Source organism: Microcaecilia unicolor, chromosome 2 (assembly GCF_901765095.1).
Source record: "Microcaecilia unicolor chromosome 2, aMicUni1.1, whole genome shotgun sequence".
NCBI lineage: Eukaryota > Metazoa > Chordata > Amphibia > Gymnophiona > Siphonopidae > Microcaecilia > Microcaecilia unicolor.
The window spans coordinates 488,138,847-488,151,838 of NC_044032.1; the positions used below are offsets into that span (position 1 = coordinate 488,138,847).

The window sequence follows — 12,992 nt, forward strand, 5'->3', positions numbered from 1 at the left end:
TATGTGTGCGTGCAGACTCGGAGCCATATTTCTCCAACGGTTAATGCCCGCTGCTATACATATATATACACACTATGTCCTATGCAGATTCTCAAGTTAAAAAACGCGGACAAATCTAAATCGAGCATTTATTTGCAAAATAAAAGCCCAATTGTATGCAGATCCGAAGGTAGATGTTTTCAGGAACAGCCCTCTTCCCTCCCCCCCCCCCCAAATGAGTTGATGTTTAAAAATCCCCTTTAAATTAAAGTAGTATTTATATTTGGCACATAGACATCACACACTTTAATTCATAAATGATAATAATTGTTTATGATGTTTTTAAAATTACTAGATAGTTACGCGTTTATTTAGTTCATGCTACATTAAACGCTGGCGGAGCTTTGTTAATTGTTCAGCGTTTTCCCCAATTCATAGTGGAACCCACCTAAAACAATAATTCTTTTTAACAGCTTTGGCCATTGACAGTCCACGGAGCATTTCATAGAGCTCAGCGGGTCCAGATAGTCAAAGCTACACAAAAGAAAAAAAGGAAATGCTGTAGTAATTTGCAATAAAAATGGGCAAGGAGGTGTTTGTCGCACACCTCCTACGATCACATGGTGACCCTTTCTATCCAATCGGGTAGGCGCTAAGGCCCCCAGAGACCCCTGAATCAGAATTGCACCGGCTCTGCTGCCATATAAATGCGTCTCCAAAATGCAGCTCACCTTCTCTCTCATTTTCTAGCCTGTTCTGCTCGTCTTTGGATCCTAATTAATCAAAGCAAAAGTCTCGTTTACTTATTTTCTTTCTTTTCGCCAGTTGCATGCATTATTTGTCTCCCAAAATGGTTTGCGAGGCTAAAATCGTTGCGGATGATCACGAGGCGATTCAAGGAACTAAGAAAGACACGAGGATGATTTCGTCTTCCCAGATGTGGCCCCACTTGTCCAGCGCCGCCTCCTTGTCGCTCCTCAGTACCATGGAAGAGGCTGCAAAGGAGCACGTTTATATCCGAGAATTTCATCCGTCTAACCAAGAGATTGCCTGCCGTATTTTCTATGAAGGTATACTGGAAAGGATTCCTAGCACAGCCTTCAGAGGATTAAAATATCAGCCGCCAATTCAGTTGCTATATATGCTGTTAACAAGTAAGTGCGCGACTATTTTTCATATCGCTTTCATGCTTTCTAAGAAAATATATTCTTTAACTGTAGTGAGAAAGCAAGCCAAAGTAGTTCACTAGTGATTGTTTTCCCACCTTCTTTTACTGCCAGTAGGCTTGTCAATCTCTTGGCTTTTTCCCTTTGCAGAAGAGAGAAAAAAAAGTAGATCATGATCCAAACCCTATATATATATATTTTAATTGGATGTAGCATGCAAAATAACTCCTTGGAGATGAGTGTGAGCTGAATGCGTGGAAGCCGGCTACTTTGTAGTCAGGCTGAAGGATGGTATAAAAGTGAAAGCTTCATATTTTGCATCAGTTAGAAAGGGGGGGAGGGATTATTTCTCGCTAAATCGCATTTTTAGTGACTGATCATAACAAGTTCACTTTTTCTTTAGTGCATGCGTCCGTGGCGCATGTTTCAGCTCGTGGCTTGCTGTTGCATGATTTGCGAATACTCATCGATTGCCGGCCCACGGAACTGGCCCTTCTCACTTTGCGGAGGAGGAGGAGGAAAAGCTTGAATGAAATCGCGCAGCAGCTCGCCGCCAACCGGTCTCCTCCTTTATTACGTGCCCTTCTGGTCTGCCGACAATGCGTGTCTGTGTGTGTGCGCGCGCGGTATCAAATCCAGGCTGCCCATTGCTTGGCCCGCGCGCCGCCCTGGGGTTCGGCGGCCAGTGGGGCCCCGGCGCGTTTGTGGTAAGCGCGCGTGCACAGCTCTACCCGGGACCGAATGATGAGGGGAGCGCGTGGCTCGTTTGGCGCCAGGGCCGTCGCAGCCTATGGACCAGGTGATGAGTCACTGCTGAGGGCACCACTGATAAAGGGCGCCAGAAGCTTTGGTCCACCGTCTAGCATCTCTTCTTTTTCCTCTTTTTTTTTTTTCTGTCCCTCTTCTTGCCTGCAGTTCGGGATCCCCAGGATAGGGGGAAGAGAGATGCCTGCCAAAATGGGAGGAGTGGCCTAGTGGTTAGGGTGGTGGACTTTGGTCCTGAGGAACTGAGTTCAATTCCCACTTCAGGCCAGGGGCGTATCTGAGGTTCGGCGGTAGGGGGGGCAGAGGCTATAGTGAGGGGGCACACTATAGCCCCCCCCCGGCCGCAGCCGCCCCCCCTACCGCCGTCAACCTTCCCTCCCCCGCCTACCGCCGTCACCTACCCCCCAGGTCCGCTTCCTCCTGCTGGCTTTTTAAAATATTGCTTCAGCTGGCGGGGGACCCCAATCCCCCGCCAGCCCAGCCGCGGTCTTCTTTAACTTCTTCATCCTCATCATGCTGAAAGCTGCATGCATCCTTAGTTGGACGGAGTCTGACGTCAACGTACTGCGACGTCAGACTCCGTCCAACTGGAACTAAGGATGCATACAGCTTTCAGCACAACGAGGATGAAGAAGTTAAAGAAGACCGCAGCTGGGCTGGCGGGGGGTTGGGGTCCCCCGCCAGCTGAAGCAATATTTTAAAAAGCTGGCAGGAGGAGGCGGACCTCAGGGGTAGGTGACGGCGGTAGGGGGGTCCGGGGCGAAATCTGCAGGGGCCCAGGCCCCTGTGGCCCCATGCAGATACGCCCCTGCTTCAGGCACAGGCAGCTCCTTGTGACTCTGGCCAAGTCACTTAACCCTCCGTTGCCCCATGTAAGCTGCATTGAGCCTGCCATGAGTGGGAAGGCGCAGGGTACAAATGTAACAAAAAATTAAAAAACAATACATTCTGGCGACCTTATGATATGTGTGTGAGGCAAATTACTCCTCAAACTGGTTCCTGTGGCTGTAGTTGGACCGTTGGTTATTGTGGTGAAAAGATGCTGTGAAATGTAATCTTGATTAAAAGTAGCTGCTTGGCTGTCTCCTGGAGGACAGGTACCCAGTCAGCTTGTTTTCAGGATTACATGCAGGATGTAAAGTTTATTTTCAGTATTGGAGCCAGTTTAACCTGTGGACCAGGTGAGGCTCTGGCCCAGGATGCCAGGGATAAAAGGCTCCAAATGGGTGAGCCCATGATATTGCTGGCCCTATAAGTTAAGCTGGCCCAGAACTTACCTGGCAATGTTGTATGGGCAGAGGAAAAAAAAAAAGAGCCTGCAAATCCCATCCTCTGTCTGCCTCAGGCCACTTTGCCCTGCTCACCTTTTAAAGGGAGTTTCCCCTCCCAAACTCAGTGTTAATCCTTTAGTGTCCAGTGTTGCCGTAATAAGCCGTATGGGAACAGATTGGAGGAGCAGTAGCCTCGTGGTTAGTGCAGTGGACTTTGATCCTGGGGAACTGAGTTCAATTCCCACTGCAGCTCCTTGTGACTCTTGGCAAGTCACTTAACCCTCCATTGCCCCTGATACAAAAAAAAAAAAAAATAAGTACCTGAATATATGTAAACAGCTTTGAATGTAGAATGTAGTTGCAAAAACCTCAGAAAGGCGGTATATCAAGTCCCATTTCCCTTTCCCAATTATGGGAGCATTGGACACTAAAGGGTTAACCTAATCCTACCCGCATCAGCCCCAGCGTCTTCCTTCTGCGGTGCCTGGCCCTCCTTTGACATAACTTCCTGTCTTCACAGGGGTGGGACAGAGGGAACATGCAGGGGCTGATGCGGGCGGGTAGCATTAGGTGAAACACTGTTGGTATTCTGGAGGCAAAAACTGACTTTAAAGGTAGGCCAGGAGGCATGCCTGCAGGGGTGCACAAAACCAAAAGTTGGATCAGGGTGCCACAGTCCCTTGAGCCAGCCTTGTTCAGTATACACTTGTCTTTCTCATGCATATATCCACTGAGGTAAATCTGACTAGGTGTGTCTCCAGGAAGGAGCTGAGAAGCACTGCTATCTGCGCTGCAGCAAACACATGAGCCATGGCATATTTTAAGAGCCCTGTGGCATGGTAAGGAAAGTTAGGACTCCATGCCCTGACAAGGGGAGAAGGTGAGATAGTGGTTCCCAAAATGTGGCCAAGGGGCACCGTGAACCTAGAAGTTTGAGATACTGCTTTAGAAGATGTCTGGAAAGGAAGAGCGATTTTGACTCTTACTAACTAAATGACTCCCTCTCGCTTATTTTATCCATAGGAACAAATGGTTAGCTGGTAACAGGTGTATTAAGTAGAATAAAAATATTCTCTTGAATTTGTTTTACAACTTATTTGTGAAACATGTTCCTGGATGTGTTCAAAGGTCTGTATAGTTGAATTAAAAAAAAAATGATCAAGTTTCTGGATTAGTCCAATATCTATTAACTGAGGAGACTTGAGGATCACTGCCTGTTGCAGAAATGAGTAACGGGGAAGGACCTTACTCCCATTTTCTGCAGTGGCCAGCGGATCTGAATAACTTAAAGGATACCTGTAAATTCACAAACATGCCCGTTCTATAAATGGATAACCACGAGCTGTGTCAACAAACACTTCACAAGCTCTACTAGTGTAACAACTTCCTAATAAACAGAAGAACCTTGCATCTAAGGTGCTTATTCAAAAAATCTTTTTGTGTTTATGGACCTCAGCAGGGCTTTCAGACGGGCCCGCTATTTCCTGGCCACTCTGAACAAAAAATCCCGATCTCATCACTGGTCCAAATGTAACTTTTTTTTTGTTGTTATTTTTTAGATTATGTACAGACTTGTTGCAGTTCCTATATGCATCACTCCAAACGTCTTCGTCTTTAAATACTTTAAATGCCTGTATAGTGCATATACCGTATTTTTCGGACTATAAGACGCACTTTTTCCCCCAAAATTTGGGAGGAAAATGGGGGGTGCGTCTTATAGTCCGAAGGTAGATTTGGCTGGCTGGCTGGCAGGCCGCCCGCCCTCCGAGTTCGGGATCGCCCTCCCCCCGGCCCTGTCACCACTTTTCCCTACTCGCGTCACGCGATCTTCCCTGGTGGTCTAGTGACGTCGGGGCAGGAAAGAGCCCCCTCTTTCCTGCCCAGCACGCTGCTGTCCATCCTCCTGTATGCAGCCTGACGGTCTCGGCGAGATTAAAAATGGCCGCCGAGACTTCAATTCTCGACGGCCATTTTGAATCTTGCCGAGACCGTCAGGCTGCATACAGGAGGATGGAGAGCAGCGCGCTGGGCAGGAAAGAGGGGGCTCTTTCCTGCCCCGATGTCACTAGACCACCAGGGAAGATCGCGTGACGTGAGTAGGGAGAAGTGGTGATAGGGCCGGGGGGAGGGCGATCCCGAACTCGGAGGGAGGGATTCGGACAAGACGCACCGGAGCACCTAGGTTTTAGAGGAGGGAAAAAGAAAAATTTTTTTTTTTCCTATTTCCCTCCTCTAAAACCTAGGTGCGTCTTATGGTCTGGTGCGTCTTATAGTCCGAAAAATACGGTGTGTATATATCAAGCAATACTTAGCTTAAAAGATGTTGGCAATGGAGGGCTATTTAGTCTGACATGAGTCATGTTTCGCTGTCAGGCAACTGTATCAAGGATCAACCCCCCTACAAAACAAAAGAAACATTTTGAAACATGAAAAAGGGTTTTCTTCAAAATATCTGAAGTATAATATTTCTTACCAATTCTAGGGCCAAACCAAACATGCTGACTGTTCTTATTGTCAAGATGGCGGTGGTGTGTTTGTAGCTGTCTTTAATCAGCTGATCTGGAGTGCCACCAATCAGGATCCCTGGTTCAAATTAAAGTAAACCACTCAAGCTCCACATTTAATCCTTTTGAGATGCGGTCAGTAAAGTGTAGATCCCAAACTGTTCTTTGTAATTCAAAAATTTTTCAACATGTCTTCCCTCCTGCCTTACTTTGACATTTTCTGTTATACGCTATCATAAATCTTGCCATAGATGATGAAACTTCTGCCAATGTACAACCAAAGTTGCTTGTAGATTTTTTTAGTCATAATCCGAGATTTGTGTTCATTGAGTCGTAGTTTCATATGGTGACTAGTGCATTCCATGTAAATCAGTTGAAAGGACATTCAATTAGGTAGACAACATGCATACTGTTACAAGAGGTATCATTTTTGGACTTAATCCTAAATTCTGTGATTGGGTTTATCCAGACTGGACCCGGTATGGGTAAATGAGCATCACTGGCATCTTCCACAAGCCTGATGTATTTCACTAATGACAACATTAGCTTGCCTAGATTTACTTAAGGGAGAGAGCATTGCACCGATCGTTCTACCCCCTAAGAACATAAGAGTAGCCATACTGGGTCAGACCAATGGTCCATCTAGCCCAGTATCCTGTTTTCCAAACAGTGGCCAAGCCAGGTCACAAGCACCTGGCAGAAACCCAAATCGTGGCAACATTCCATGTAGAGAGAAAAAATATCCGCCAGAGGGCGGAGAACTCTAGACGCCCCACGGACAACAACAAGAAATGAAATAAAAGTGGGAGGGCGACCAAGGATTCCAAAGACTGAAAGGATATATAATAATAAAGATGTTTATTGAGGTATAAAGACTCGACACAACGTCGTGTTTCGGCCGTTAGGCCTGCATCAGGAGTCTTAATGCCGAATGCTTTTGAGAACTATTTGATGAAGGCAAATCCTCAACAAAGGGAGGTCTTTAGAAAGACCGTTGTGAAGGTGAGCGTGCTTCGTTGTCTCCTCTGACACAACGCTTATATAGAATGCTTATTGCAGCATTCTATATAAGCGTTGTGTCAGAGGAGACAACGAAGCACGCTCACCTTCACAACGGTCTTTCTAAAGACCTCCCTTTGTTGAGGATTTGCCTTCATCAAATAGTTCTCAAAAGCATTCGGCATTAAGACTCCTGATGCAGGCCTAACGGCCGAAACACGACGTTGTGTCGAGTCTTTATACCTCAATAAACATCTTTATTATTATATATCCTTGGTCGCCCTCCCACTTTTATTTCATTTCTAACATTCCATATAGTACAAGATTCTGGAATCCTAAAGTTTGACAAGATTCCATGCAGAATCAGCATTCCATGTAGAACCCCAAAGTAGCAAGACCTATACTTTCCTTTCACTGGAGATTTTAGACACCAGTGTCTTCTCAACACAGACAACATGCCATGCTTAATTTCACATTTGCAGCAATCTAGTAACAACTGCTTGTTTCTGAGGTAGCATAAGAACATAAGAGTAGCCATACTGGGTCAGACCGATGGTCCATCTAGCCCAGTATCCTGTTTTCCAAACAGTGGCCAAGCCAGGTCACAAGTACCTGGCAGAAACCCAAATCGTGAGTGAGTGTGTGTGTGTATGTATGCATGCAAGTTTATATATATATATATGTGTGTGTGTGTGTGTATGTAAGTTTATATCTGTGTGTGTACAAGCTATAACGTATAAGCTATAATGAGAAATTCCTCAAATCCTGGATATAACTGTAATAGATGCCAGTGCGTTCTTAAAGATTCTACTATGTTAACTGCAGTTGAAAATGGTAAACACAAGTTAACCACTCTTGTACTACTGGTCTTTAAGAAAGCGCTGGCACCTATTACAGTTATATCCAGGATTTGAGGAATTTCTCATTATAGCTTATACAAGGGGTAGAATGATCAGTGAAATGCTCTCTCCCTTAAGTAAATCTAGACAATCTAATGTTGTCATTAGTGGAACACATCAGGCTTGTGGAAGATGCTCATTTACCTATACCGGGACCAGTCTGGATAAACCCAATCACAGAATTTAGGATTAAGTCCAAAAATGATACCTCTTGTAACAGTATGCAAGTTATCTACCTAATTGAATGTCCTTTTAAATTGATTTACGTGGAACGCATAGTCGCCCTAAGTAACTACAACTCAATGAACACAAATCTTGGATTTTGACTGAAAATTCTACAAGAATTGTACAAAACATAGTAAAAGGGCCCCAGCTTGCCTATTGGACCTCCTTTTTTTTTTTTTTTTTAATAAACCAGCTCCTAGAATAATAGTAGTGCCCAAATCTTAAAACCTAATCTAAGGCAGGTATAAATCTGTGTCTGTGTTCTATTCGTGTATGTGTACCTTGTAACTCCAACCAAACTGTTCCCAACACTTTCTACAATGCAGATAGTGTAAAACACATGTTCTTGTTGGCATATCTTGTATTCACGTATATGCCTGCACAATCTTACAGTAGCTATTCCCATGTGTGACGTATGCCTTACAACCAGAAAGCACTTTATTAAATTGCTCTCATTTTATTAAAAAGACCATGATAGCAGGCTCAAATGAGACAGACCCTGGAGGAACATAAATATCTTCATAGGTAGGGTGGTGGACATATGGAGAAGTTGTTAATCGAAATCTAGGATAAGCAAAGGATCTTTAGTTGCAAGAAAAAGCATGTGTGGGTATAGTCTGAGACTGGGTTGTTTCTCTGAAGCTGTTGTATCAAAAATGATCAGACAAGATGGGAGACCTTGTCCTTGCCTATTTTTGTAGGTTTAGAAGATTCTAGAAAACATGGACACCAATTCTTGAGCTTCCCTATCCTACTATATTCAAGTACAATATGTATTTCCCTGTCCCTGAAGGGATTTATAGTCTAATTTTTGTATCTGAGGTAATGGACAGTTAAGTAACTTGCCCAAGATCACAAGGAGCAGGATTTGAACCAGTCTTCCCTAGTTGGCAGCCCAGGGCTCTAGCCACTAAGCTACTACACTGGACACATGAGCTGGAGGCTGCCTCTTGCTGGTTAATCGTAAATGAAGCGTGACCCTTCAACTCTTCCATCCCCCTCATTACTACAATTTATGTATATTTAAAAATGCAGATTTAAAAATACACAATAAAAAGCTTTGCAGTACAAAATACTACAATGGATTGGATTAGGGTATAGATACTCTACAGCAGTGGTCTTCACTAATTTTTAAGCTAGGGCCATTTTAGGTCCAAAAGCACTGAATGAGAGCAGATAAATATCTTCCTACTTAGGGCCATGACACCAACTAATGCTTCTCAACTTCATCCCCACAAGAACACCCGGCCTCCGTCACACATTCTTCTGGACTACAAACAAAACCCTAAGATGTCAGACTGCATGCAGTATAACACCAGAGAAATACAAAATATAAAGTCAACAGATGTAAATTCTCAAAACTGACATTTTTTCACATCAGCAGCAGATGAATCTAGGAACTAGTGGGTTGTGTCCATTTACCAGCAGGTGGAGATAGAGATCACTGACTTGAATCCAGTGTCATAGGATGGGTAGCTCCACAGACAGTCAGTATACCTCTATCTTCAGCAGGCGTATGGACGGAATTCTTCTAGCTCCTGGATTCCTCTGTTTGGGGTGCTCCTGGTCTAGACTGCCTAGTCAGTAGTGTAGGGGATGCTGTGGCTGTGGTGCCAGCTTTAGGGGCGTACCTAGTTGCCCTGGGTTTCCCCCTGCCACTGTCCTTAGTATCCTCTGTGTCCTGCCTTACTGCCGCCTTCCATTGAAAAAAAAAAACAGGAGACAGCATTTTTTTTTCTTTTGAGGCAGCTCTTGAGGAACAAGACCCCCCCACCCCCCACAAACTGGTCAGGACTACTACTACTACTACTTATACAGAGGCTGTTGGCCAGTGGAGCTGCTTCTCGAGAGTAGGAGAGATTTCAGGCAGCTGCGGAGCACAGCGCAGTAGCGTTCTCTGCTGTCACGGTACTTTTATTCCCTAGAGTGAAGGCAGCAGAGACCCTGAAATGTTGCTCCTGTAGCAGGCAGCGTCCGGTCTCTGTATTGGGGAGGGGGGGGGGGTGCTGACTTCAACATAGAATCGGCAGTTCAGACAGATTGCCTTACAGTTTCCCGCATGGGAGATTCCTATGTGCGCTGACCCTTCAGACAGGCCAACAAGACCTCTCTCACGGCCATATCGGCACTGCATGGGCTGGTTTCGCAGCAGACTTCGGTGATCTGTTAGATCTTGTTGAGCATGGACCCTCATAATCAGCTAATATGGAGCAGGATTCTCAGGGGCTTCAGGGGAAGAACATTTCTCCCCCAACATTGTCATGCTGCTTCATCAGAATTATCTGATGAAGAGGGCACAGCAGCAGGGTAGTTTTTCTCTGCAGGGCCCTTTTGGAGTGGACACTGTGCAATCCTTGGGCCATGAGCCCCTGGAGAAACAGCGGCACATGGGTGCTGCCTCTGAGGTGGGGTCATTGCCCCCCAGCATCCCCTCCCTTGTTGGAGCCAGTGCTGACCAGCATGTCAGGTCAGTCTCCTCTGGAGCAAGACTTGGAGGAAGGGGAGCTGCAGCCATGGAGCCAGATGACCGCACAGCCGTGCACATCTCTCTATATAAAAAGCAACACCAACGTTCTATGAAGCCTCCAGCCGGAAGTGTGAAGGGGGCGAGATATCCGGTTTCCCTATGAGTGTCTGCCCCGCCCTCTCTGTAACACAGTCCGTGAAGGAAAACAGCAGAGCACGAAATCAAATCGCTGGCTCTGTAACAGTGAAGGACTCAGAGGGGGGAGGGGAGAGAGGGCAGGGACACACACACTCCCACATGCACACAAAAGAAAACATTGCTAGCCCCCGTTTGATTTGCATCAGAAACGGGGCTTTTTTACTAGTTTTTTATAAGGAGGAGTTGCCCTCCTTGATTGTTAAGGCGCTTAACATTTCAGTGGATAAGTCCCTGTCCCCTGCTGCAGCTAACCCCAAAAAATGGATAGCATTAGGAAACCCTCCCGGTCCATGCAGTGATTGAAGAACTGATTTTGGCTCAGTTTGCCACTCCAGAGGCTGGACTAAGACGAGGTCTCACCTGTACCCAGTACCGCAGGATTACTTAGATGATAAGTTTTAAGCTCCCTAAGGTGGACTTGGTGGTGGTAGAGGTCACCAAGAAAACTACCCTGCCGGTTGAGGGGAGTAGAAGCGTTGAATGATGTACAGGACAGGAAGCTGGAGGCTTCTTTGAAACAGGTCTTTGAGGTTTTGGCTCTTTCCCTCCAGACTTCTATTTGCAGTTCTTACATGGCAAGAGCATTCCTTTCTTGGATACAGCAGGTAGCAGAGGGGACATTGGAGATGTCGTTCAACCCTCGGTGGATTTTGCCTTGATGAAATCCAGTTTGACTTATTTGGCAGACTCACTAGCTAGCTCATTTTCGAAAGTGATCGCCGGTGATCTTCCGACACAAATTGGGAGATTGCTGGCGATCTCCTGATCCCGGCCAAATCGGTATTGTTGGAAGCCGATTTTGGCCGGCCCCAACTCTTTTTTTGTTGCGGCGCCGGCCAAACTTCAAGGGGGCGTGTTAGTAGGGTAGTGAAAGCGGGCGGGGGGGGGGAGGGGCGTGGGTACGAGATGGCCGGCTTCGCCTTATAATGGAAAAAAAGTGGCCGGTTCGAACAAGCATTTTGCCGGCTGGACTTGGTCCATTTATTTTTAGGACCAAGTCTCAAGTGCCCCAATTGACCAGATGACCACCGGAGGGAAGCGGGGATCATCTCCCCTTACTCCCCCAGTGGTCACCAATCCCCTCCCACCCCAAAAAAAAACATTTATTTGCCAGCCTGCATGCCAGCCTGAAATGCCATACTCAGCTCCTTGACAGCAGTATGCAGGTCCCTGGAGCAGTACTTAGTGGGTGCAGTGCACTTCAGGCAGGTGGACCCAGGCCCATCCCCCCCCCCCCCCCACCTGTTACAGTTGTGGTGATAAATATTGAGCCCTCCAAAAAACCCCAAAACCCACTGTACCCACATCTAGGTGCCCCCCTTCACCCCTTAGGGCTATGGTAATGGTGTAGAGTTGTGGCAAGTGGGTTTTGGGGGGGAATTGGGGGGCTCAGCACACAAGGTAAGGGAGCTATACTCCTGGCACCTATTTTTTTTTTAATATTTAGAAATGCCCCCTAGGGTGCCCAGTTGGTGTCCTGGCATATCAGGGGGACCAGTGCACTAGAAATGCTGGCTCCTCCCGCTACCAAATGGCTTGCATTTCGCCGGGTTTGAGATGGCTGGGCCCGGTTTCCATTATGGCTGGAAAACGAAGCCGGCCGTCTCATGTAAACCCGGCGATCTTGCTCTAAACCAGGCGATCGATTTAGCCGGCCCCAACCGTATTTCGAAAATATGGTTTGCGCCCCTTTGCGGAGCTGGCCCCGAAGATGGGCGGCCATGGATTTCGCCGGCGCCGTTCGATTATGCCTTTCTGTATGACCTTGTTCACTCTTCCAATAAGCAGATGGTGTTGGCTGTCACGGCCTGCCGGCTGTTGTGACTTCACGATTGGGCAGCGGACGTGATCTCTAATCAGCGCCTTACCTGACTCCCCTTCTGGGATAGACTGCTGTTTGGTGAGGATCTCAAAGTTGTTAAAGATGTGGGGGTCTCCAAGATGCAGCGCTTGCCTTGAGGATAGGCAGAAGCCACTGTTTAGAGCAGTCTCAATGTGTCCTTGGTTTTGAGAGTCCTGGAAATATTGCCTGGGATGGGATCCGACTTTGGTAGCCTTTGAGAGACCCCAATTACAGATGCGGTCGTCCTTTCAGGGTGACAAGTGCACTCCAGGACCCAAGGCCCAGGCTGTGCCTACAGCACAGACTGCCCAATAATGGGGTGCTGGTCTGCTTCTCGGCTCTGTGTATAGGGGGTTGGCTGGCTCTGAGCAGTGGGCCAAAATTTACATCAGACCAGTGGGTTCTTGATATTATTAGAGGTTACAAATTAGAATTTTCCTCTCCCATAGGAGATTTTTTCTTGGACTCCCCATGCAGAATGGTTCCAAGCGCGGGGCAGTTCTTGCCACTGTGCACAATTTATGGGATATCAGCACAGTGGTGCTGGTACCGAGTGTGAAGAAGGGCCAGGGCTTCTATTCAATCTACTTCCTGGTTCCGAACAAAGGGGTTCCTACCGGCCAGTTTTGGACCTCAAGCACGTGAACCGGTTTCTCAAGGTTCAGCATTTCCGCAT

The 12,992-nt window shown here is 46.7% G+C and overlaps 1 protein-coding gene across 1 annotated transcript in view; it reads left to right on the forward strand.

The window, feature by feature from the left end:
• Positions 1–767: 767 nt before the first annotated feature.
• NAT8L (N-acetyltransferase 8 like) overlaps positions 768–12,992 on the forward strand; it is a 69,238-nt gene continuing 57,013 nt past the window's right edge. Inside the window, exon 1 of the mRNA XM_030192577.1 lies at positions 768–1,133. Coding sequence (XP_030048437.1) covers positions 809–1,133 — 325 coding nt within the window. The 5' untranslated portion in view covers positions 768–808. The remainder of the gene's footprint in view (positions 1,134–12,992) is intronic.